The sequence below is a fragment of the Necator americanus genome, chromosome IV (genome assembly GCF_031761385.1).
Source record: "Necator americanus strain Aroian chromosome IV, whole genome shotgun sequence".
NCBI lineage: Eukaryota > Metazoa > Nematoda > Chromadorea > Rhabditida > Ancylostomatidae > Necator > Necator americanus.
The window spans coordinates 23342189-23369618 of NC_087374.1; the positions used below are offsets into that span (position 1 = coordinate 23342189).

Consider the following 27430-nt stretch of genomic DNA (forward strand, 5'->3'; position numbering starts at 1 on the left):
GTTTCGAAAAGTATTCAGCACGATTGACCACATTCACACTGTTTCGAAATTCATCGAGGTATCACGAAAGTACAAGATGCCGCTCTGTCTCACCTTCATCGACTTAGAGAAAGCCTTCGGATCAGTTGAGACGGAAGCGGTCGTGGAAGCCTTGGACAACCAAGGCGTCCCTATTCAGTACATAAAGGTACTTCGAGAGTTGTACAGTAACTTCACGACAGGAATTTTGCCATTCTACAAGAACATCATCATTGACGTGAAGAGGGGGGTCCGACAGGGTGATACCATTTCACCCAAAATATCACAGCCACCCTCGAGAACGCAATGCGAAAGTTGGGATGGGACGACATGGGATTGAAGGTTGATGGTCGGCAGCTACACCATTTGCGCTTTGCTGATGACATCGTAGTGATAACACCTAGCATCAGCCAAGCGGAACGAATGCTGACCGAATTCGACGAAACATGTGGATGCATCGGTCTTCAGCTGAATCTGCAAAAGACGATGTTTATGCGAAACGGATGAGTCTCGGATGCCCCATTCACGCTCAACGGAACGAACATATCCGAATGCACCAGCTACGTTTATCTGGGTCGGGAACTTGAACATGATGAACGATCTGACCCCCGAGCGGCTTGGGGAGCGTACAAAAGCATCGAGGATGTAGTGAAGAAGACCAGGAACACCCGTCTCCGTGCTCACCTCTTCAACACCACCGTACTTCCTGCTTTGACCTATGCTTTGGGAACCTGGGCATTTCGCAAGCAGGAAGAAAACGCGGTGAGCGTCATTGAACGCGCAATTGAGAGAGTAATGCTAGGAGTATCCCGTTTCACGCAAGTGAGGGACGGGATGCGAAGTTCTCTCCTATGTCAACGATCGAAGATTAGAGACGCAGCCGCGTTTGCCAAGGAAAGTAAAATAAGGTGGGCCGGACACGTATGCGCTTTAATGACAACCGTTGGACCAGAGCCGTGAGCGACTGGGTTCCCCGCGATATTATGCGCACTACAGGAAGACCGCCGACCTGATGGTCAGATTTCTTCACGTCCTTCAAGGAAAAATATGATGCTCTTCGTGTCCCGCGCGAAAAGAGGAACCACTGGGCTACTCTGGCACGCGATCGGGACAAATGAAAGAATTACTGGCGCCCGCTCGACCAGTTCGAAGATCAACGGGAATCAAGGTGATAACATTGTTTATCAACAAGTGCAGTTCAAACACTTTTCAATGGATCAGTTTACCATGGAAACCAAAGACAATTGCAGGGCGACATACGTAATTAAATGAAGTAAAAACCGAAACAATGCAAGAAAATTGGGAAAATAATACAAGAAAAAAGGAGTAGGAGACCGCGACCGCCGCTCGTTGTTGGTGTACTTGGTGTAGTCATTTGTGGCACGACCCTGTAATGATGTTCGTAGAAGTTCTTGTCTACTACGTATTTGCTTTGACCAATTTCAAGAGGCTTGTGCATGAAACCACTTCTCTGTGTCACTTAATAACGGATTTTAGAAGTGAAGTCATGTCTCCCTGGTCTTTTATCAAATAAAAAACTTTCATCTAATAAAAAGTGGAGAAAGAACAGCAAGAAAGCAAAGAAACAAAAATGTGAGACTCTTCGTAATTACTGGGACGTTTATGCCCGTATACTATTCCAAAACACCTATTTGTCCTTGAACCTGTGATAACAACAAGGGAAGACGCCTCATTAAAAAAAGGTCACTATGCCACTAAGGACAAATAGGTGTTTTGGAATAATATACGGGCATAAACGTCCCAGCAATTCCGATGAATCTCACATTTTTGTTTCCTTGGTTTTCTTCTGTTCTTACCTATGATAATCCCACTAAAATGTTCGCGCACCATTCAACATACAACAAGCAGACCGGAAAATCTTAGTATGATTTTCCTAACATTTAAGTTTTTTCTGAACTGGAAACAACGTAAGCTCAACTTTTATCACTCTCTAACTAAAGCCTACCCTGTGTAACTTTTAGTACTTCTAATAGTACTTCGCCGTGCAGTCGTTGACGACTTTGTCTCGTCGGGAATCGGTTTAGCAAAGCCAATTCGTCTCTTTTCAACATCAAAGACAGTGCAATACTGACGCATCAAAGGTATCCCGAAATACCAAGCAGAACTTCCAAAAGTTGGACCTTCGTCTGCCGGTGATAAAGCAAGTAGGCAGTATCCATCTTCGACCTAAAGTACTCGCTAGATATTTCATGTCTTGTATTCTCAAACTGAGATTTTACACCGAATCAAATAAAAAAGAGATTTTTTGAGTGAATGAAAGAAAAGGGGTAATTTGGTCAGTAAAATTAAATAATAAATTATTATTAAATAAAGCTATCAAAGCGTAGTTGCAGAACATTCTGAACAGCAAAAGGAGCAGTTAGTTCATAACATATTACTTTTTGAGCAGGATAGAAGTTTGAAATACCTTTTTATGTAAATTAGCTGTGATCGAAATTGCGTACCACTGCATGTCCCCATGCCATCACTACCCATTACCTGTTTACTCAAACTATGGCTTTAAGCTCTAGTAAAAGAAAAGTTCTGAAAAAAGCAACATTTCTTTAAAGTTCACTTTTTTTTTAGCAATTCTGCAAAGTTTCGTTAAGAATACGGAACGACTAAAGCGTGTCACGAAAATGACGTGGCCTGGAAACCCCAGAGAAATACGTGGTAAATTACGGAAACGAACAATGCCACGACGCGTTGCGTCCACGTGCAAGCGGTAGAAGACTGATCAGGGGGCTTCCGTACCACGTTAATTAAGTGATAGCTCCCTTTAAAACAAATATAGAATTTGGAATGAGAGTTTCAGGGTACTATCACGCATTTACCTTTATTCTAAGCTTGTCGTTTTCGATGGAGTACACGGTAGGTCCAACTGTTATTTGAAGGGGTGGAAAATTGTTTTCGCAATCGATATAATAGAATCCGTTCTCACCAATTGGCTAAAAGCTTTGAAATTATAATGAAATTTAGAGGGGGACTATGATCAAATAACATCAAGACGACGATTGTTATGTATTTGAAGTGCATAATTGGAATGAGATTTGATTTTTGCTTTCTGCTCCGCTTGTACTTTCATACGATTCTGCGCTAGAAATGAGTTGCAAGCAATTTATAGTTATTTAAAGCCACGCGAAGAGAATATTCTCAATTCATGGAAACTTCACTGTCAAATAACACAAGAGCGACTGTATCTGAAAATCGCTGGCAAGAGAATAGATTGAATCCAAAGAAGCGAACATAAGAAATTGACTAAAAATCTGAATGACGGTACCAACGCTCCTGCGGTTTTAGCCAGCTCTTCGATAATAGCGGTGGGACCTCTTATAGAGTTGCTGAAGTGCAACATGGCTTCTTCGCTCCTTTCTCGCTTAAATTCTCTCAGGGAAACACCATCTATCTGTAAAAAATCATAGTGTTGAATCTTGCTACGAATAAGTTTTAGCCCAATCATTCTGGGGTCTTACGGAAAATGTTCGACCTCGAATTCGCCTCCACGTTGCCCTTAAGCTTGATAAACGGCTTCGTTGCTTGTATGTTATTACCAGAGAAGTTAATTACAATAATTTAATGAAGTAAATAAGCGAACTTGTTAAACATGCTCCTTAGCTAAATCCGCACAGAGTGTGTGAAAAAAAAAACGTAGCCGGGACCTAGAAAAGTAGCCCCAGAAATTCTTCAGATTCTGTGGGTGAACCTCGAAAACGCTACCTTTATCCTCATACCAGAAAATCATACCAGTTCACTTACTTTGAACTGATAAAAAACATCAGAGGATATGTTCTCGTATTGGAATACAGGATCGCAGTTGTAGTTGTCAAGAGCACCGTAGGTAATTGCTCCACCCGGTTCTCCGTTGCCAACCTTTCGAGATGCCAACCACACGGAAAATAAGGGTTCACGAAGAGCCTCTAGAATTCGTTCGATTTTATAAATACTGCGCTCTCTCTGTACAATTCTTGGAAGATCTGGTTGCATTGAAAAAGCAGAAATTCTCTCAACGTTGTTTTCCAAACGAAACATGTATCTCAAAGTGATGTACTGCGAAATAATGCTGAAGGCAAAATTTAGTCTTTGTTCACGTAGAGAAAAATCAGGTTATTAGGCAGTTTAACCTCGAACATATTCTACTGCTTGTGTCGCGAGAAATAGAAATTTTCTTCTATAAATCTGCTAGGTCGCCAGGTCCATTAAGTGATAAACCTCTTGAAAAAAATGAAGTGTAAGGTCCCGATTCCATCAAGTATGCAATTCGCACAAAATGTTACATGCACCTAGAGGAAAAATAAACAATGCGATAGCAATAAAAATAAGCCATACTAATATTGATGAAAGTGAACTGACGATTTCTTGCCTTTGTTTATTGCGTTAGTGATGAAAGGTTCTCCTTTCTCTTCATCGTAAACTGAGAATGCGAGGCCGAGAGCTCCATCGAAAGGTGTCTTCAACCGTCTCATAAGTATATTGCGAACTAAACTTCTTACGTTATGGTAAGCGAACCTCCTTAAAAACGGAATCCACTTGTGTTGCGAGGCCAAACGCAGTCCTACGTATAAGAAGCTGATCTTCGTCTTCACCTCCGAGCTAATTTAAAACATAAAATTAAGATGGTTCCAAACTTGGAGCAAGTTTGAGAAGCTGATCTTCAGATTATTGTAGATTCATAAAATTCCGGAAACCCTGGAGGATTTTTTGTCACATCGTCAAAAAAACATATGTAAATCCTCAGGTTCAGTTGACAGCAAATGTGTGAAGATGCGCTTCAAAAAGGCAAGTGGAAGAATCTCAGAACTCACTTGCACTTCATCAGTGCCAAGGCGTTCTCCTTTCGCTCTTCCCCCATAACCTGGAGCTTCCCATTGTTCTTTGACGGGAACGAACGTTTTAGACTTAGCAGGCGTAAATTTCCGTTTTCCTATGCACAATCCTCTGGAAATGGCTATTCCACTCCCGTTTATGTGCTCTTCCAATGACTACTGTAACTATTGTTCGTTTCAATTACCACTTGCGTTCTCATTTCTTAAACGCATTTGTCTACAGGAAAAAAACTTTTCGGTGAATGGGATTAATGTTAGGATCTCCTTAAAGTTACCATATAATGATCATGGCAACGGTGTCACAATGTTATGGCTGACTTATATTTGAAAAATCAAATCTTTGACTTGTTCCTTGAACTTCCACAATGGGTTCACCAGTTTGCCGAGGAAAGCTTAATACGTCCTAAAGCTGACTGATATATAAGAATCCTTGAAAAGATGATCGCAAGATTTGTTGTGACGATTTTTTGTTTCGAAAAAGGCTTCAAGCCGTTCTTCAATTTTTCAGCAAATCTACTACTAAACGCTGCTGTGGAAAACTTTATGGGGGAATTTACTTAGATAAAACTAAGTTCAAAAGATAGTTCAGAATCCTAAAAATGACAGCGAGTTTTTTTTTGTGCTCATGGTCAATATCGTCGTTCACAGAGTCCACGCGTTGTCATCATCCCATCTTTTCTGATTTCGCACGAAAACGGTCAAACTGCAGCGAACGCATACAGCGTGATCATAAATATTCAGTATTTTTACTGTGCTAGGTCGTCCCAATATTTTCTGGACTGACTATACCTGACTTTTTTAGCATTGTTTTTATATTTTCTTCTTTACGACCACCATTTGACTATAATCGCGAAAAAAAGAACTAATAACGAGGATGAAACGGACTCACGTATTGCAGTCGTTGTGTGGCACCCATAACATCGATGAGAACGTAGTTACCCAAACAAAAAATGGTTGTCCTGGTCTTCCTATCGTTATGTTTTGTCCATATTCATAATCGAATTCGTATACCTGTTCATATAAACCAGTAAAAAGGTCTGAATGTGATCTTGATTTTTCTTCTCAAACTGTATCATTTTGAGATGGCCAGCCGTTGTTCACCTCGATCATAAGCATACTTCAGTGTTGGATGAAGAATGCGAATTCAGAAGGTTTGAGAATTCGTTGACCTCTTGCAAGCTGTGTTATACTGGGTTCTAATCTGCGTTAACTGATGAGGCCACCCATAAAAAGCTATGCCTTCATAAATGGAGGATAAAAACGACAATGAAGTGGATCTAGCTGACCCAAGGAAGATTCTTAGTTAGCAACTCAGCTACTCAAATTTGCTTCTCCTTGATGAGAGCAATACACAGAAAATCATCATAAATTTCGCAGAATTGAACAAACATGTTTGAGGATCTGAATTTCTCTTCCTCTCTTCCTACCTTAATTCCGACGGCCCACGTATTGGACTCTTTGAACTTCTATCGCCCTAGAAAATTTCTCTAATTCCTTTCCTATTATGATACACAAGAAAAGCTATAATAAAGTCCATAATCCTAAATCATGCACAAAACGTTGCTAGTCGTCGCTCAGATAGATAAAATTGATCTGAATCATGGGAAATAATTAATTCCCGTTCACGTCGTCTACTTGTATAAAAGTGTCATCTCAAAGAAGAGAGTGCTTTCCGGCCCACTGTCATCCACTTACGAATAAATTACTACTACGCATCTTCAGGATCAGCTCACCGATCAATAAACAGAGGGAACAGACAGAACTTGCTCCTCGAATAGTAGTGGAAACAGCGAGAGCGAGCTTCAGAGCCGAAGCTAGCACCAAGTAGCGTTATTATCTATTCTCACAGTTCCTTTGGTTAGGGAAGGAGGCCGGGCCGAGGTCCCTGGCCACACTTCCCTGTAGGTCCGGAGTTAGATCACTAATACGAGTTTATTCCAACCCATACCCCTCCGATTTTCGCTGTTTTTGTCCCAGGGATCTGTTTTCTTTCGGTACAGCTCGGCATCATGTCACAAAGCACCTTTTCTCCGAAAAGACGAGTAATTTGACAACGAAATCAACATAAACTCACTTTTATGTCCGGAAGATCAGGAGTTTGCGTACTTCTCAGTAAATTTATCATGTTCTTTGAGTAATCTGAGTACTTTCCATTCCTTATCATTTCAATCTGAACTGTGAACTCATACGTTGCAGTAGTAAAAAGTATGATATTTTTTCAAGATAAAGAATTTTTGAGTGAGTGACGATTTTAAGGAATGCAGATGGTTTGTTTTTTTCAATGGTTCGTTATTTTGAGAATTGACTCCCAAGTATTGTATTCTTCAAGCTTCCAAACCTTCTTCGATTCCTTCCAAATAAGCGGAGTTTGGAAGGCAAAGCAAGCTGCAGAGGAAGTGAGGAGAAGAAACACGTTACGAATCATCCTGAAAACCAAAAGATCATACAAAAAAATCTGTGTACAATACCCCATTCAGGTCCCATTCGACCTTATCTGTCACAAATCGTCGTACAAATAGAAGTTCCTTTGAAATAAGTGTGCTCTCTTCAGTACATAAGAGTTACAGATTACAAGTTGTCATTGTTCTTCAGCATACAGATAGTGGTGCTAATTACATTAAAATTTCTAAAAGTTAAACAGTCGTGACATCAAAAAAACCGTTGTTGAATCTCACAATGGAAAGGTACAAATTTTTGTGTTATCACTGGAAAATTTCCATGTAGATTAAAGGCATCACCCCATGAATCTGGGATGGTAAGGGTTTCCGATACCCGGAGACTACTATATGGGGTCGTAGGTTGCAGAAACGGATGGGATTTCGCTCATTTCTTCCTAATCGCCGCAAAAAACGGCACGGAAGATGCGGCACGCGCACAAAGGTTGCGCGCTCCAATAGAAATTCGAAAAACTCGTCGTAGAACAGCGTCCTGGAACGCTCGAACCTTGTGCACGCACCGCATATTCCGTTCCGTTTTCTATGGCGATTAGGAAGAAATGAGTGAGATCCCACCCGTTCCTCAATTTACGACCCCAAATGGTCTTTAGCCATTGGAAATTCTAACCACCCAGATTCGTGAGGTGATGCCTTTGAAAGATAATCCGAAATGCATTTTGGAAAGTGTAGAACAATGGTGTTGCTCATTTGTTTCAACGAACGTTTGAACTATACCCGCCTCTGAACCTGCAGAAAGAAAGATCGCTGCCGAAAGGTTGATTCATCGGCTTTTTTTCAAAAGCTGGAAGTAAGGGAGTACTATCGCATGCACGTCTTGTCAGAGCATATAAAAATGTCGTAGCATTCATGGATTTCCTTTCATAAAGGATGAAGGATGAAGTGTCAGTCGTTAATCAATCCGCTTGCGACGTGCCACCATGTTCACTTCAATTCAAAATCTTCTAAGGTTTTCGAATGCGTAACTAGTCTTTCCAGTGACTTGCGGTGGCCAGCCGACGGGTCAAGTCAGTGTTTTTATCCTCCCAGACAAGTCTGGTATTAATTTGTCGACCCCGCAGGCATGAATCCCCTGCTTGGCACTAGTTTTTCCTTTTTCAAAACGTAAGAACCCTCGATAGATAAAGATTGATTGATTGAAGAAAGGAGAATTCTCATTTGAGAAAAGAGAAATGGCAAACCTCAACCACGGAAAGCATGTTTGCCAGTCAGCACGCAGCTGACAACTCCAGATTTTCTTCGAATCTCTCACATTTGCAAAATTTACGCTTATCACTGAGGTTTCAAGGGGTTAGATAAGTTTTGAGTGCATCAATTAACGATGCAGCGATTATAAATTTACAGGTATTATCTGATTTCCCTCCGAAGTACTCCTATGGCCCCTTCTAGTCACTGAATATTTCCATGGTGAACTTCTTGATAGTCCACAGTTGAGATGAGGAATACGGGCAAAATCAGATAATAACTGTGAATTCCAATTGAATGTGAATACTGACAAGACAATAAATTTTATAGTATCCCAACTAGTACGTAGTAATGTATGGTAAGTACTTTAAATTGAATTGAGGAACGAACAACTCTGTAAGCGTAGAAGTAAGTGGTAGACGAAAATGAAACCATCCCAACTATTATAGATTAGCAATATTGATGTAATGTTATCAGGAAGCACTATTAAACGACACCGCTCTGACTTTGCTTCTTGTAAAAAATTGACAACGCGAAAAAGAACGCTATTTCCCCGTCTTAGGAATTTTTACGAGGCGAGGCAGAATCATGTTCAATCCTACAGGGAAATGGTTCACAATTAACGATTAATACATAGGAACAATAATGCCATTTCCCTACCACCGCAAAAATATTCTTTTCATCAGAACCATAACTTCATTCTCATAGAATAAGCTAGAGAAGGAGACTTATCATTCAATCGTAAAATCCAAAGAGGTTTTTACACGGATCCAACCTCCACCACGCTAGAAATGCGTCGGATAAGATGTCTTTATTCTTAACAGAATCTATATTTCCAGAGTATATCTATCTTGCTGAACATGAGTGGACTTACTTGAATCCAAGTTTTTGCTGCAAACGTAATCCTGTTAGCTACAAGCCCAACCCACTGAACTGTGTACCGTTCTGCTCTTTACATTCCTCACAGTACTGTCATCTTGAAGTGAATATAGGATAAAGTGCACGTCGTCAATCGATCCATTTGCGATGCACTTGCGTTCGCTTCAGTCCAGAATCGTTTGAGATTTACGAACGCGTATCTAGCCTATACTGACAGGCAATGATTTGGTGAGGTAGCCGATGTATCTATCAACTCATTGTTTTTATTTTCGCAGACAAGTCTGGTAGCAATTTATCGGTTCCGGAGGGATAAACAGCTTCTTTGGCGCTGGGGCGGATCGAACCGACGATCAGTCGTGCAGTCACAGTGGAACCTCTTGCTGATTGCGCTAAACCGCCTTACTGTCGTCATAATGTACTTGTGTCCAACCTGAAAGCAACGTTTTTGAAGGGACCGGGTTCCAAAGGCACAACATCTATTTTTCCAAAAACAGAAAAAACCATTACAGTGCCTGTTGACATATTATATAGAAAAGATTCGATCTCTCTATATTTGGCCCTATTTCTTCTATTGACTACTTTTACAGTAACGTAGGAAGAACTTTCTAAAAGATTGCTCGACGCTTTTGAAGCGACCAATCATCTTTTTTTAGAAAGAGTACTAATTCAAATGAATTAGTGGGACCGGATTGCACGACTAGTGTGGATTGATTCACGTACATCAGAAGATTCACGTACAGTGACCACAAAAACGATATTTTCTTGAAGAAGGCAGCATTAATGGAGGATGCTGATTAGATTCATTGGTTTTTCTTTGAGAGAACGAGAAAGTCTTCTCACTTCATGATACTGAAAGAGAAACCTCCTCCTATGCGAATGACTCTCTTTCTGAGAGTAATATTCCACAGCTGAGTCTTGCTTTGACCTCCCTTATAAATCTCTTAAGCTCTTAAACAACCATGCAGAGTTTTTAAGACATCATAAAAAAAGAGCAATGTTCTCGAAGACGCTGGAAATGTTGATGTCACTTCTCTATCCTTTGTTGAGAAACCGGATTACGTTACCTGATTAATTTTAGCGTCAGCTTCAACTGTTGAGTAGAGCTTTGGGATAGTAGTTTTTCCATGTAGACTGTCAAGGAGATAGTTAACATTCATATAACTGATTTCAATGTTACGCTGTAGAGTGAGAAATTTACTTCAGAAAATATCTACTGGGATCGCCCAGTGGCAATATATGAAAACGTTAGGACTCGCCTAAAGCCATTAATTCAGGCACAACTTCAAGTGCAATGGTCAAAAAAATTATTCTTTTCGTTTACATTTTTGTGCTAATAAAAAACTAGCAAAAATCAAGCAGCTTCCGTTTCTAATAGGAACTAAGCTGAACAAATAAGCAGACTGAGTGACACGAGTGAAGATCTTTGGATTTGCTTAATAAATGACAATCAACCCACTAAATTTAGTCATTTCTGTAACTTTGACCACATCGTGAATACGACAACATGTGAGGTTAGAGACTTATAATAATTTTTCAAAAAATTTACAATTTGAGATTTACATTTAAAGAAATGACTTCTAAAATAAACACTGTAAGGTGGCTAGGGTATTTAACCACGTCCTTCCTTGATAGGCAACCTATTGGTTTAGAAACTAATTCGAGGCCGTTTTATTTTTCGAAGTTAAAAATGCACATAAAAATGAAAAGTGTTGAAAGAACGTTCAATAGCATTTGAGTATTTCATGCTCACAAATGCAAATAACTGCACTTAGAATTTTTATTTTATTGATTTCTGGTTTTTTTTTTCAGAGCATGATAGTGGACTGTCAAGTGGAGAAAAGGCATCCTTTTTTCGACACTCTGCTTCCTCAATTAATCGAGGTGTTGTAATTCGAAGATTCTCGCAAAATCTGTGTTATGTATGAGGGAAATCGAACAGACCAGGAAAATTCCAGAGAACAGAAATTCCTTCTGAACCTCACTTCATAAATGATTCCTTCTCTACACATTGCGCCAATTTCGTTCTCAACGGCCTCATCATCCCAAATATTTTTAAAAAAACAAGCTGGGTGATAAATGTTCCACACATCCGTTCTACACTTCACGTTAGAGTAAATAATTTGTTAAAGTCTAGAGCAAGCACTAAGCAGCATTTTGTTAACACTTTCTGCCTTACCTGCATCTTTAACTTCTAAGAAAACGGAAAAAAGAATAAGAATGCAGAATCTTCGTTTAAGAAAGAACTCCTGCATTGATTTGATAATGAATGAGAAGAACTCAACTAAATAGAAGAATTTTTTGAGAAACTTCCAAGAATTCGCTGCACGTTTTCTATTACTGTTATTACTATTACTCTCATTACTTTCCATCACCTACTACATCAATGAAGTAAATTCCACTCAAAATTCTTATTGTTTCAAAACAATGATTACCAAATGCAGTTAGACACATTCCTCCTGAAAATACGTGATGCGCCATTGCAACCACAACAAAACAACGGACTTTTATTTGTAAGTAAATTTGAGACAGACGAGTTTAGGTTAAGTAGCAGTACAAAAAGAAGGATAAAAATGAGAAAAAGACGAAAGAAGAGTGCGAGAACAGGCCGCTGCCGCTGTTGCCGTTGTTGCCGCCGCTGCTTCCAGCAGTTGTTGTTTGCACCACAAACCTGCAATAAACTTGCATTATTGTCCACAGTTTCTCATTACTGGCTTCTTATGGGATTCCCAGGGACCGCTCAATCCGTAGTAAAATTCAGAAATAAAGCACCGGTAAAGGTAGACAACTAATATAAAAACAATGCAAGGCAGCAAAATTCCCAAAGGCAGCGCAATGGCTGCAGCGCAAACGAATGCTCTTTCAAAGCGAGACGACCTGACGCCTCACTGAACTAAATGAAGAAAACGTAGGAAAACGTTGTTCGCGAAAACGGACAGTATGTTCTCGACCAGCATCGCGAACAAAACTGCAAGGAGGAAAGGAAAGTATTGAAAATTATCGGCGCATCTGTAAATGATAACTGATGGCTGATGATATATTATCGGAATGATCCCTTTTTACCCGGTTTGGCAACAAAGTATCTCTCGAGATGAATGGACATAATTGATGAAAATATGCAACAGTTTGAAGAAGCTTGAAATTGGATAAACTTAGCCCGCGTTCATACAGTTGAAGAAAAATTTTTTGGAACTACTGGATAAAGCAAAGGCCAGGGTGTCTTTCGAATAATTTCATATTTCTTTTTATTAATGACGAATTAGTGAGGCATGCTAGACCAAAAATTTTAAGCGGGTACGCTTTACCCCTGAAAAGCCAGTAGAAAGAAATAAAATAGGTGAGATGAGCAAGATTGTGTGAAGGTTAGAGGAAAAAAACATCGGAAGACAGTGGAACCGACAGCTGTGGGACTGTGGAAGTTCAGGACTTGAACCGAATATTCACGAAGCTTCAAACATCTACTTCGAACTAGCTCCTGTCATGTTTTACAACTACAAAGTGACAAACCAAGCAGTACTAACTTAGTTGTTGAAGACTTGCTCCCTTCAGGAATTTGTTCAGCGAAACCGATTTTCTTCTCTCCAATATCGAAGACAGTGCAGTACTGACGCATCAAGGGTGCTCCGACCCACCAAGTTGTTCCGAAGACTGGACCATCATCAGCACCCACTAGAGCAAGTATGCAGACGTCTTTGTCAATCTAAAACACTCGTGTCGTTTTCTCCAATTCGTAGATCCACAAATTGCTAACAAAATTAAAGGCATCACCCCACGAATCTGAGGTGGTACATATTTCAGGCGGAGTTTTCGTATACGGGATGGGAGACTATGGAGAGGGGAGTGATTCCGTCCATTTCTTCCTAATTGCCGTAAAAAACGGCCCGGAAGATACGGCTCCAGTCGTTCTGGCGCACTATTTTCTACAAGGAATTCGACTGGAGCGCGCCAGCCTTGTGCAGACGCAGCATCTTTAGGGCCGTTTTTTTTTACGAGACTTAGGAAGAAATGGACGGAATCATCCCCCTCTCCATAGTCTCCCATCCCGTATACGAATACTCCACCTGAAACAACTGCACCACCTCAGATTCGTGGGGTGATGCCTTTAATTATGACTGGATGAAAAGGACCTAAAAGAATGAAAAATTTGGTGAAATTGATTTTTTTCATCACAATTACAGTTCACCAAAAACAACATGAAGAGTGGTGAAAGATGAGACAACCAACTATGTATAGCTGAAAGGAAAGGAACCAACACCAGTCTTAATTTCTTCTTAAAGGCTGCATATCACGAAATTGACGATGCTGATGTCTGCATGGGAGAATATAAGCGTGGCCACGCTCAAATCTCCTCAACCGTCCAGAAAAATAGCGTAGGAACTGCTCTATTTTCTACGAGCTACGTTAGAATAAGCCACCCTTGCACATGGTCCGGCTAACTTAGCAGCCTGTTCGTTGGTTTTGTTTAAAGGCATCACCCCACGAATCTGGAGTGGCACGGATTTCCGGTGGAGTATTCGTATACGAGATCGAAGATTATTGAGAGGTGGGTGATTCCGTCCATCTCTTCCCAATTGCCGCAGAAAACGGCCCGGAAGATACGGCTTCGAGCGTTACGGCGCACTATTTTCCACAAGGAGATCGATTGGAGCGCGCTAGCCTTGTGCATGCGCGCATCTTCCGGGCCGTTTATATACTCCACCTGAAGTCACCTAAACCTAATCACCACCTCAGATTCGTGGTATGCTGCCTTTAAATAAGCCGCTCTGCGGACCACATTGACCGCTCGCCCGTGGGCGCGGCACATTTTGACGCACCTTGCAGAAACTGAGGTCGTGTTCAACCCCGTCTTTCATGATTTCAAGACGGGATATTTAGCGCGCCACGCTCATACTCGTAATCTAGAATACAAACTTCATGTTGTCCAAGAGACCCCAACATCTTCGATTTCATGATATAGTGCCTTTAAAGATGCCTGGGAAAACCAGAAAAAGTGAGCGATGCAGTCTCAGAACACTTTGTAGCCTCTTGCTGTTGCTCGAAGGAATGCGAAGCCGTACGTCATGCTATAATAGTGGAGGTCTAGATGTCGCATTTTGAATCCACTTAATAAACGGCCAATGGTGGTCTGCTGAACTCACTAATGACTGGACAAAGAGAATTTACGCCGCTAAGCAACTTTTGTGCCTTTCTAAATTTTATTGTAACGGTAGAATCTTACCCTGCTCCTCACTCCGCCACTCTTCTTCACAGCTCTCGGGCTACCCTATCCCTGACCTTTTCTTTCTCTATTTCACTATCAGTGTTTGGTACGACGTATATAAATAAACGTCGTTGACTTGTCGGTACCAGCACATAGACCTCTGACATTTGCTTATATATGGATAGACTAGATTAGATTAGACTAGCACGTGCTAATAATTCATATATACTGAGTTGTTGCGAATGGGCAAAGAAGTCAAGGAGCAACTCCTGATATACCATGCCTCGAGCATTCGGAACCAGCGTCTACCGGAAGATCGATGACGGTAACAGAAGTGATCCTTCTCATTTTACGCGAGTTCGGCCGAGCTGCATCGATAGCTAATATTAAGAAGAGATTTAAAATGGTGAGATAGTAGGCCTATGGCAGGGTCAAGCGTGTAATTGGGAAAAAACCCTCCTGAAAACGACCATCCCCAACGGGAGACCTTCCAGAAAACGAACCCCTTACCTCATTTTTCCTAGTTATAGTATGATATATACGCCAATAATAGCTCACTGCAAGGGTTAAAAGTCTGTCAGTACATATGTGCACATATAAATTGGAAAGGAAGCACATATAAATTGGAAAGGAGAGGAAGCTATGATATATGTATTTATTTAAAGGCAGCATATCACGAATCTGAGGTGGTGCGGATTTCAGGTGCAGTATCCGTATACGGGGTCGTAGACGAGGGTTGTTCCGATCATCTCTCCCTGCATCACTGCAAACAGCCGCCTCCAGAATGCTGTTTTGTGCGATGCACTCTGTTGCAAAGCCCCACCCTTTGCGCCGCCTCCGCCCTGCGATTCGTCGAAAATCAATTCAGACTGCCCCGATAGGCAGTAAGGGACGCTACGCGCGCATGGGTGGCGCGCTGCAATAGAAGGCATCGTACAAAACAGCATTCACGGGCCGGCTGCTTCCAGTGATTCAGGGAGAGATTAGCGGAACTACCGCCGTCTCCATAATCTACGACCCCGTATACGGATACTCACCTGAAATCCGTACCACCCAGATTCGTGGTATGCTGTCTTTAACATAACTACCTCTCGTCTTTTTCTCCTTACTTTCTTGGTTTTTTCTCCTCTTCTGACAACCGTTGCGATCCCTCTCCTACTACGACACCCATCTTACCAATCTGCCCTCCCCCGCTGAGAAATTCTGAACGAACGCTTGACCCTGGACTAAATTCTTTCGCAGGTCACGACAACAGATGAAAGGATTGCTAATCAAATAAATAGAAGATTATTGGTAACTTTAGCAATAATAACAAGCTATGAAGCAAATTCTCTCACACGAGCATAGAGTTATTAGAAGAAATGACCTCAACTCGTGCAGATTTTTCAATAAATGGGCTGAAAAAATGGATCGTCACCCCCGCCGTAGCCTCAACAGCAGACATAGCGAAGTGAATTCGCAAAAAAAAAAAAAAAACGTTTGAAGAAAAACCTTCAAAAACATATACATATGTTTATATTTATATTGAATTTTTTCCAGGAATGTAAGAATTTGGGAAAGATAAAAGTTCTTATTTATTTACCTGTACTATAAGCTTTTTGCTTTCAATAACGTAAACAGTAGATCCAGACTTAATTTCAAGGTTGGGGATAGGGATGTCGCAGGGAAGAAAGAAGAAGTCGATACCAAAAAGAGGCTGGAATTGTATAGGTAAGTGTAATGGTAAAATATAGCATCTAAATTGATTTGAAAATCAGTTACAATCCTTGAGCTTACACTATTACTCGTAGGCTTCTGCTTTGTGTAAGATTTACTTTCTGCCCAGTCTCTACAACTATTACCAACTTAAGGTCTAAATCGGTGTCAGCCATTCACATGAAGTTTACAATCGGATGCTTCCAAATGGGTGAGCGCAAAGCACCTGCAGCAACGCTGCCTCGCTCACCCGATCGAACTCATTCGACGGCAGTTGTACGAAATCTCATGTAGGTTGAACAGAATGTTCCTAGTGATTTTCAACGACAGCTGACAACGAAATGAGTCTAAATAACAGAAAATCATATGTTGATGAGGAATCTTCACCGTACCACGGCTCCTGCAGCTTCAGCAATCTGCTCAACAATATCAGATGGGCCTGCTATTGAGTTGCCGAAATGCAGTAAAACGTCTTCTCTCCCTTCGTGCTTGAATTTTCCAAGGGACACACCATCAATCTGAGAAAGAGCACAATGTTAAAGTTTGTTACAAACTGAATTTTATCTCGATCATTGTGAAGAACGACCAACCTCCGATGTTGCCTCTGTACTGCAATTGGAACCTCCCTCTTTTTGAGGAACATCAATTTTACAGTTTTACCCTGGATCTCTCCAAGCTCAAAACTTACACATTTCTGATGAAAATTTCACTCGAAGTGTTTCTCGTTTTTAAAAGTGATTTTTATGAGATTTTCGGGATATTCATCCATCAAAATAAAGCATAAAAAATCTACAGTAGACAATCTACAGAAAAAGAAGAGACTTGCGCTTATCGTATATAATTCGAGTATAACTGCAAACTATTAACTGTTAGTCTCAGCTGAATCCCAGCAAAATAATCTAGCCTGTATTGAATGAGCAATTACAAATATCCTATAAATTCGGTTATAAGTCTTGAACGTGATGTGTTCTCTTTATCTCAGAAGCAGAAACTTGTCCAAAAGTTGCAGGAATAAAAGAATTTTTTGTGTTGTTTCATAATTAAAGGCAGCATTCCACGAATCTGGGGTGGTATGGATTTTAGGTGGAGTATCCATATACAGGGTCGTTGGTTATGGAAACCAGGGTGGTTCCGCTCATCTTTCTCTGAATCATTGCAAGCAGCCGGCCCCTGAATGCTGTTTTTTACGATGCCTTCTATTGCAGCGCTCCACCATTGCACGCGTAACGTCCTTTACTGCCTATCGGGGCGGTCCGAATTGATTTTCGACGAATCACAGGACGGAGGCGGAGCAAGAGGTGGAGCGTTGCAATAGATGGCGTCGTACAAAACAGCATTCTGGAGGCGGTTTTTTGCAGTGATTCAGGGAGAGATGTGGGGAACTACTCCCGTCTCCATAATCTATAATCCCCGTATACGGATACTCCGCCTGAAATCCGCACCACTCAGATTCCTGGTATGTTGCCTTTAAGAACAAACATTGTGGACAAAATATTTATGCCATTAGGCTCAGCTAAGAATAGTGCTTGCTATAATACAGTTAGGAGGAACGAAAAATGAAGTCATCTTAACACGAGCAAATTATTTTCATTTTTTTTTAAAACAGAAATAGAGAGTTTGTAATCGCTTAAAGGAGTTTGGGGATGATTCTATTACTGACCAGTAATAAAACATTTCGAAAAAGTTCGTTTTAGGTTGATGAAAAAATGACAAAACTGATATTTCGGACATGTTTCTGTGATCTTTCTGATATATGATAATTACAAATCAGAATAACTCGCTACAACCACGTGTCACCTGCCTTGAACTGATAAAACGATTCGGAAGATATACTTTCGTAGTTGAAAACAGGACCACAGTTGTAGTCGTCCATAGCTCCATAGGTGATAGCTCCACCACGTTCTCCAGAGTGAACATTTTTAGGATCTAACCACACAGAAAACATGGGCTTGCGAAAAGCTCCTAAAAGGTCATGAATATATGATTGTTGCACTTTCTGTACAATTCGTGAAAATCTTGACCACATAATTTGGACAATAAAATCCCTGAGATTCGTTTTCGAACAGAATTATGTGCATGTGGTGTGCTACGAAGTGTTGATGAAAGCGCCATCTAGGCTTTGTCCAGAAAGAGACGATTTAGACTATTTAGTCGTTTGACTGCCCACACAGTCCACTGTTGTTTGCCAGGGAGAAGAAAAATATCCTATCATAGATTTAGCCAGAATAAACGTTTGAGACCATTAAATCTGTTGTTGCTTTACAGATTTACTACGAAAACATCGTGCATTTCGCAGACAATAAGAGTGCAAGATAGCAGTAGTAGAGATGTGTTATTTATGATGGTAAACGTGAACGATTTCTTGCCTTTGTTTATTGCGTTAGTAATGAAAGGTTCTCCTTTCCCTCCATTGTGAGTAGAAAATGTAAGGCCGAGAGCTCCATCGAACTTCACCTTCAACCAATCCATCTGTATGCTACGAATAAACTTTATTAAGATAGTATTAAGCAAACCTGATCATAAATGGAATCCGCTTGTGATGCAAGACCAAACGAAGCCTTTTTAATAACAAGCTGATCCTCATTTTCTCCTCCCAGCTGAAATAGAAAAATAGAAGCTCAAGTTGATGCGATTATGTTCTTGTCACTGAGTCTTCTAACAAGAGTTTTATTTCCCAACAAATTTGATATTGAGAAGGAAGTCGAAAGAAAATAGATTCTGCAAATGTTCCTTTTTCCGTAATGAATTCTCTTTGTTCTTCATTCTTCTTTTTTCACGCAAACAAAATGAATGGCAAAACTTTATGTGACCTTTCCAAGCTTTCATCTCTGTAAGCACTAAGATGAGCATCACAGTACCGTTTATCTGCGGAGTATAAAGTGCACACACCAAGCAATTCAATGGCATGTTTATCACATTAGCCAGGGTGGTGTCAGTTGCAGCTTCGGTTCCCTCTGCAGCGAGTTGAAAGGAGCTAGGCAATGAGTGAAGTTAGGCTGGTAGCCATAGACCTCCAGTAGTTGTGGTCAGAGGCGCATCACGAAACTGGCGTGGTTAGAAAAATGTAGAAGTCGAGCGTAGAAGATGTTCTACGAGCGTGGCCCAACTCAACTAACCTTAGTCGTCCTGAAAAACGGCGTGGGAACGACGTCTATTCCTACGAGACACGTGCCATCCCTTGCGCACGCTCCGGTTCCCTCTGCTGCCCACGGATTGGCTTTACTTGAACAACCTGGTGAGGAGAACTCACTGACCTTCAACCACTCACTCTTGGATGCGACACGTGCAAAGGATGCAGTGTTCTCACATACCTCGTGGCAAGAAACGCAGTTAGCCACTTCGAACTAGACATTTCCCCACGGGACTCCCAAACAAGGACAGTTTCGTGATACGCCCTCTTTAACTCTCAGTCACATCGATATCGTTCCACAGCACACATCCATCATCGCATTCCGTATTTCGTACGAAATTCCTTTGTCGACCCAAGCGCTTTGTCATACTCATCAGCTGTAGTTGTTCACACTGAAGCGACATTTAAACAGACTAAAGAAATAGGAAAAAACACTACAAGAGCTGGTTTGTTAAGCTATATCTGTACTTATGCTTTAGTTTCTTCCAAGACGAAGTATCCCATTCTGGAGCACCCCGTTTCATTCTTTCTAAGTTTACCGATTATTCATTGCGAATTTAAAAGCGAAGAAAAGTAAGAAGGGCATTCCCATACCACCAAAAACAGACATGAAGCGTAGAATGTGCGTGGATGCACTTGATAAATAGGATGAGGAACTCACGCGCAGCTCATCCGTACCAAGAACTCCTCCTGTTGCGCCTCCACCATAACCTGGAGCCTCCCAATGTTCCTTGACAGAAGTGAATGTTTCAGACTTATCCGGCAAAAACTTGCGCTTGTCTTTGCACAATACTCTGGAAACGGTTTAATTTTTGGGGAATTTCTCGAATTCAACTTTAGTTTACACTAAAGACATCTTACAAAGACGTATGTCCAAATTTCGTGGTTCATTCTTAATATCGTCGTTGAAATGGTACATGTTTAAAGCAGGTATACCACGATATTGACGTTTTTGCTATCTTTCCTCGAGAAGATAGGAGAAGGGTGCAGATTACAAGTATGAGTGTGATCACGCTCAGCTCCCTCCAGCCTTCCAGAAAAAGGGTGGGTACAAACGACGCACCGTACAACGCGCCACGTTGCTACCTGCGCCGGTCCCCTCAGCAGCCTGTTTATTTGTTTTACTGCTGAGAATACATCACTGATTTTTGCCCGATCGCTCGCAGATACGTGTGAGGGGATGCGTGTTTTATGATGCCTCGTGGGAAACGTAGTAGGTTTTTCAGGACGATTAGGCAGCGTGATCACGCTCATACTCGTAATTTACACTTTTATTCTTATCCTTTGGTGTAGGGATCTCAACATTTCCAATTTTGTGGTATTATGTCTTTAAAATAACTAATATGTCTGCGTGTCATTCTACAGAGAATCCTTCCACCGTAGTAACGTAGCGCTGAGCGCCTGCTTTCAGCTTTCCCAAAGACGTCGATACCGTTGGGGTCGCCGTTCTTCTCCGATAACTACAGCGCCAATATTTCCTGGACTTTATAGTTTTGATGTGACTCTTTCTCCCTTGCCACCAGTGCCTCGATACCATAAAAAAGAGACTAACAACAAAAACGAAACAGACTCACGAAATGCAGTCGCTACTTGGCACCCATAACATAGACGATAACGTAGAAAGGTAAACAAAAAATGGTTGTCCTGGTTTTCCTATCGTTATGTTTTGTCCATATACGGATTCATCGATTCTGTACAGCTGCAAAATAAATCGGTAGGGAACGCGTCCTCGTTGAAAATGTGCACTGAGCTCTCTCTAAGATGTGCGGAAAACTCTCCCACTTCTTTTTTTCTATAGCAGGGTCAAGACGCCACAGCACGTACGCAATTGCGTACGCGGCTTCTCTCGAGGCGCTTCGGCGTAGCGTAGCGGCTGGGAGTGTGGTGAAACCCTTGCTGGCACCACCCACCGCTGCAGTTTGCGACGGTCCCACCTTGGTTCCAACTGCTGCCTCCACCGCACCGTTTCGAGCGCGTACGCAAATGCACAGCAACCACACTCGCGATACATGTCGTTTTGACCCGAATATGTGATTTTTTCTTCTTTTTTGTAAGGTTATCATTGAATGGGAATTTGATTTGAATTCGTGCTTTTCGAAAAGTGATTTTCCCTTTGCTTTGTCGTTTGTTTTGCTCCTAAACTTCAATTCATAAGGACTTCTCTTTTGTCGCATTTTTTGTGCAGTTATAAACGACTGGCATCTTTCGTGGAAGCAACACTAAGGGAAATACCAGAGAAAAACGGTATTTTTCTGTGGTTCAAACTTCTTCTGGTTTCAGGGCGTTGCTTCAAAGAATTCAGTTTGAGAAAATTGGAATTCTGGTGCACTTTTCGAGTGACTGTGCGCAGTTCGTCCGCTTTTGAGATTTGATTGTGAGTTCAATTACAAAAAACGCTGACCATGCACAATAAAACACTAAAAGTGGGACCGAAAGCAGACTAATCGAATGTGACTTTGTCAAGACTGCATAATCTTATTCAAGTTATATCACACAAGGGAAAAAATGGTGAAAAACTACAAGAGGAAAAAATGGAGTTCCGGGAACTTGACGCATGTTGTTGAGGGAACCCTGCGTAACGTCCCACCGAGGACCTATTGCGTCATTATGTGACAACACCTTTTGAGCCAGCTGTATGAAAAGAATTAGAATAAGGTGGGGATTTGTACTTAAATCCAGAAAATGTGCCACTACTAAAATTAGGTGTTTCTTTCAGTGTCAGTGAAGGGTTCACGTTTCGAATGTTCAGTAAAGGTTTCGGAGAAATTGTCAACCTTTTGCAGTGGCTGCTTAATCTAAAAGACACAACTTCAAAGTTTTCCAGAATTAAAGCTGATTGCCGCGATCCTATGTCGAATTACATGCAATTCTAAATACTTGCTATGTGCTGTATGTTATGTGCTAAGATTAATACTCCGCGAAATCGACATATGGTAGATAAAATTAGTGACGAATGTTGACAGTTCCAAGATTTATCGATGATACTAGTGAAATTCACCCCTAGTGGGACCGAAACGTGAAAACGCTTGAAGGCATCACCCCACGAATATGGAGTGGTACGGATTTCCGGTGGAGTATTAGTATACGGGATCGTAGATTATTAAGAGAAGGGTGATAACGTTCATTTCTTCCTAATTGTCATAGAAAACGGCCCGGAAGACACGGCTTCGAGCGTCCCAGCGCTATTTTCTGCAAAGAATTCGATTGGAGCGCGCCAGTCGTGTGCACACGCCGTATCTTCCGGGCCGTTTTTTACGGCAACTAGGAAGAAATGGACGGATCACCCACCTCCCCATAATCTACGATCCCGTATACGAATACTCCACCTGAAATCCGTACCACCTCAGATTCGTCGTGTGATGCCTTTAAGTAGAAACGCTCCTTCCAAATTTTTTTTACTCGGAAAAAGCAACAGCATCGATGAGAACTCACTATGTTGCTCTTACGATTAAGAGCTGCAGTGGATTTTTCTGGACTGGCCGCCATCTTTGCGTATCCTCCGTTCCTCATTTTTTCAATCTAAATCATAAAGCTAGATATCATAGTGCCGGTAGTTTATTGCGTTTTTTTTAACATGAAAAAAGTTAAATTCATTTTGGCGATACAGACACCTCCTGTTCACTATTACATGCATCGGTTCTCTGGTGTTTGCTATCTCAGGGATCAAATGCACTGCGAATAAATAAGTAAATAATAAATGAATAAATAAATGACGTAGAACCTTTGTTGATTCCCTCCAAATAAGCGGAGTTTGGAATGCGAGAGAGGTAGCAGACCCAACTATAAGTAGAAAGACGGTAAAAAGCATCCTGAAAAACCGCATTTTTGTGCAATATTAAGATATATTCCATTTCTTTTGATCCCTGCGATTTCGAGCGAGAAAGAAGAGCTGCTTTGAATTCTATTAGAAAAAGCTTATCTGAAGTTCTTACATTCTGACAACTCCACCCTTAGGCGCACTACGCTCTAAATATCGGCAGAAAACTATTCTTTCAGGAGAGACTTTTGATTAAGAAAAGCCTTCAATTTTCCGAGGAAAAGCCAGTTCCTACGTTGCTATTGACGGTGGCAGATGGTCAGCGGTGGCTTCAGCGACGACGGGCTTCGGCCATCTTTGTGTCTACAGGAAATTTGCTTCTGGTATTTGAAGAGTACTCCATCATTTTGTCCTGAGAAGAAACAGGTGCAATCTTAATCTAAATGCGAATAACTTCGCAACCCTAACGAGTCCGTCTGTTCGGAGCCCCCCCTTTGAGTTCTGCACTTGGAAGATAATGAACTAAGCATGATTATCGTACAGTTTTTGCTATGAAGTCGCAAATGTAAAGATGCCACGAGACATTAGCTGTTTCAGTAACCGCCACATATCACAACAATCACTGATAGTGGTGTCACTCAGCTGAAATGAGGTTGTCACCCTTGCGTTGTGATATGTAGTGTCACCCATTCTCCTCGCATGCACGCGTACCACCAGGAGTGATAACTCAGATATCTCTCAAGTGTCGGAACAATACCGATGGGTCATGTGTAGTGCTGGTGTAAGTAGGAAGGAAAGAGGAGAGGATAAACTAGCATCCTGAATTCTTCAATGGCAGTGGTAGCTTCGCATAATGACAGACTCCCAATATTCTTCATGAAGTGGATAGCGAAGGTAGATCGCGTATCACCACGCGACATGCAGAAAAACTCCGCATAAGATGAAACGTAGAACAGAAGAGAAGCCAATCCATTTGCGACCTCCTGCCCTATCGTCCTTGGTTACGGTATCACTGAAGAGTGCTCCCGTCGCTCGCAGCTTCTCAGTTGATATTTATCATGGGTCAGTGTCGCGATCTCTCTTTGCTATATGTCTCTAAAGAGTGCTATGAGTCTGAAATGAGCATTGTAAACAGAAGTTCAAAGTGAAGAACACGCCTTATGTGCATCGTCCGTGTATTGAGCTCGAATGACTAACGTTATCGACATTGAAGGAAGTATATTAGGAAACTGATGCTCCTCAAAGACGCCTCTCTGGAGTAATACAAAGTTCGTGTTCGAGATTACGAGTATGAGCGTGGCCCCACTCAATCCCCCTAATCGTCCTGAAAAGCGACGTGGGAAGCGGTTTTGGTTCCTGCCAGGTAGGTGGGAACGTACCGCTCCATACGCGCTACGTCCACGTGCGCGTGGTCGAAAATCAATTGAGTCTCCCCAGCGGCCTATTCAAGTGAAACTAATGAGCAGGGTGCTGACAGTACCGGAGCGTGTACATCCGCCGTTTTTTAGGATGCCTAGGCGAGAATGAATGGGGCCACACTCATACTCGTAACCTCGAGCCCGAACTCTATATTGTCCAACAGAGACCCAACATTGTCAATTTCGTGAAATGCTGCTTTTAGAAAGACATGAATTCCACTGCGATAGGGTCGTGCTCAGGTAGGTAACACTGACGAATTAGTTGAATGACAACGTTTACTCTCCACAAACAGGACGCGTTATGTACGCGTCAGTTTATTATTTATTATCATTTATGATTTAAAAAATTAAACATGTTTACAATCATTTTTTGACGCGCTAACCATCATTCGATTTTTAAAGAAGGTTAGCCTAGCACTGGTAAAAGAAGATCAAAATCAATAAGACAAAACATTTAGTTATCACTCCGATAGATTTGTACACAGAAAGGTGAGTGGACAATGAAATTGTAGCAACCGAAATACCGCAGTAGTGCGGCCACATGTAATTTACGTTATCAGTAAACGTTAATAAATGACGTTGTTTAGCTATCGTCGCATACATGTCCAGAGTACGCTTTTTCTCTCTCCTTGGAATTCCTCGTGAGGTGGAGTCATGCCGCATCATATTACGAAATTTGGTTTAGATAATAATTCACTAATATGAACAAGTAACGTTTCTGAAGAACGTCGTTTCCAGCTCATTTTTTTTGTTGTCAATAACACATCATTTCTTCATTGTTTACCTGGATTGATTATGACGTTTCAAGACCACTTCAAAAAATTCTTCCACACCCTGGTTTTTCTATAGGTAAATCCAAAACCCTTTTCACAACAATCTCCAAAAAACGCGAAACTGCGAAATCATCTTGATATCATCATTCTAGGGACAGCCAAAAGTAGTGATTAAGTACCGAACCGCTCTATCTTTTTGAGGAGTCTATCAGTGTCAAAGGATGAGGTGTCTGGGGTTAATCAATCCGCTTGGGATGCGCAAATTAACTGGCATATACAATGACTTGCGGGGTGTGTCAGGTAAGTGCTTTTATCCTCTCAGACAAGTGTGGTTTGCACTAGGGCGGATTCGAAACTCCGACTGATTGCAGCTACAGCGGAACCTCTTACCGACTGCGCTTAAAAGTTTCACAATAAATGCCTGTATGTAAAGATTTTTCCCCTTACATCTCCTTCCTGGTTTTTTTTTTCTACATAGAACTAGAGTTTGAAGTTTAAAGGATAAAGAGCACTGTTTTGACCAACGATGGATCGTGCAGTCACGGCTGAACCTCTTACCGAGTGCGCTAAACCCACGCTTTTGACAATAGGAACATTATTTTTGCTGCATATTCAGTATTAGACGCTCTTGCGAGTAGTCAGGCGACACTATATCATCACTGAATCGTAGGAGGAATCTCATGGGCAGCTTTTTTTCCCTATAGTCCCACAGGGCGAGAGGAAGTCAGTAGTTGAGAAGTTTTCCAGTTTTATGATATAGTTGGACTGGTTAATGAGCAATTAGTGTTCAGAAAGAACATCTCAGAGCTAATGTAAATTAACTTAAGTTGTAGGTCTGATAAGGAAGAACGATTGTTGTGGGGATTCCAAAAATGGATAACCGGGCTTTGTATCTTCTCTGCTTGAGTGGGGAACAAGACGATGCTTTCATCTTCTTTTAATTGGTTGTCCCAATACTTCAGTACATGCAGCAGTGTTAATCTTCGTGAACGTGTTCCTATGTTTCCATGGTTAAAGAGGAAAGAGCTGTTTTACAGCTGTTTTTTATGTTTGCTTTGGAGGTGACTTGAAACTGAAAGGTATATCAGCAACATCGACTGGATATTTGTGCAGAATGTCCTAGGATTGTCTTGACTAAGATCCGCTGAGACTTCAAAGCTTCAGAGTTGCTTAATTCTTCGAAAATACATTCTGTAGTTACTAGAATTGTCCAGTGAGGTGAAGCCGAGAACTAGATTAGCTGGAAATAACCAAACGTCCTCACCGTTGTCATTCCATGATTCCGCTTAGAATATAGGGACGCTTATAGTCGAGCTGAATTGTACCCATTGTATATCGTAACCGTACCGAAGGTGAATTAATATTGTTAGCACTTAATCCTGTAGCACATTTGCTGAGGAGTGGGGAAAAAATCGTTGTTTAGATCAACACTTGGCATCCGGACTTATGCTAGATGACATTAGTACTTCAGTGCTTCCTGCCTCCTGTTTATCCCTGCAGCAATGATTCCTGTGGATTTGCTGTGCAAATAGTTCTCACAAATTGAGGAACCGGACAATACGAATTCTTCTCAGTTTTATGAATGCTGACTGGCAGGAGAACATCAGCAAGCAATTTCCATCTGCAGTATAGGTCTAGCATATTTTTATGATTGTAAAAAAAAGAAGAAAAATCTCCGTCTAAATGACGAAAAGCCATTTCATGCAATGAGTTTTTTTTAAACTACACTGCACACTCGAGTGGGCATTAATATATCAAAACAGTCCGGAGACATTCCTTTGTAGACATACTTGTATTGTGTACCACTAATTGTCGTCTCACCGGTCAGCAAACGTACTCCAAACTCGCTTCGGGATTTTCAAACAAAAAAAAAGATTACAAAAAAAACTCTGTGTAGAGTTTTCTTAAAATGTAGCTCAGGATCTATTTGGAATCCTTGCACTTCCTTATGCTCCATCCAATATTGCTGCGTTTGTTGCATGGAGACGTAGAATGAACTCTTTCTCTCGACCCATTGTGCAAAATTTATGAAGAAGGTAGGTGCAGGAGAGTTTGGATGTTCCATATGTTGGAAATTAATTGAATCTCGATTGCCAAACATT

General features: G+C 41.3%; 2 protein-coding genes across 5 annotated transcripts; one reads left to right on the forward strand and one right to left on the reverse strand.

Annotated features, from left to right (window-relative positions):
- Positions 1–76: 76 nt before the first annotated feature.
- On the forward strand, positions 77–525 carry RB195_002441 (uncharacterized protein; the record flags this gene model as incomplete). 2 transcript variants are annotated; one of them, XM_064199706.1, is made up of 2 exons in its annotated part: positions 77–187; positions 361–525. In XM_064199706.1, 2 exons carry the CDS (start codon positions 77–79, stop codon positions 523–525), a joined length of 276 nt encoding a protein of 91 aa, XP_064055587.1. The 2 variants fall into 2 exon arrangements, with proteins under 2 accessions (XP_064055587.1, XP_064055588.1); XM_064199707.1 differs by lacking the exon at positions 361–525 and having other exon boundaries at positions 77–358.
- Positions 376–25221, reverse strand: RB195_002442 (uncharacterized protein; the record flags this gene model as incomplete). Of its 3 annotated transcripts, XM_064199709.1 has the most annotated exons (26): positions 376–749; positions 1354–1406; positions 1985–2205; positions 2853–2966; positions 3299–3424; positions 3775–3935; positions 4379–4466; positions 4525–4608; positions 4821–4953; positions 5731–5852; positions 6916–7011; positions 7180–7267; positions 8476–8562; positions 11961–12026; positions 12877–13055; positions 16138–16251; positions 16643–16768; positions 18052–18212; positions 18617–18704; positions 18764–18847; positions 20042–20174; positions 20955–21079; positions 22813–22899; positions 23102–23189; positions 23433–23500; positions 25108–25221. In XM_064199709.1, the coding sequence occupies 26 exons, from the start codon at positions 25219–25221 to the stop codon at positions 376–378; spliced, it is 3180 nt and encodes a 1059-aa protein (XP_064055589.1). The 3 variants fall into 3 exon arrangements, with proteins under 3 accessions (XP_064055589.1, XP_013301728.2, XP_064055590.1); XM_013446274.2 differs by lacking the exons at positions 376–749; positions 8476–8562; positions 11961–12026; ... (10 more) ...; positions 23433–23500; positions 25108–25221 and having other exon boundaries at positions 1283–1406; positions 7180–7266; XM_064199708.1 differs by lacking the exons at positions 376–749; positions 1354–1406; positions 1985–2205; ... (10 more) ...; positions 23433–23500; positions 25108–25221 and having other exon boundaries at positions 11894–12026; positions 23102–23188.
- Between the last annotated feature and the right edge of the window lie 2209 nt (positions 25222–27430).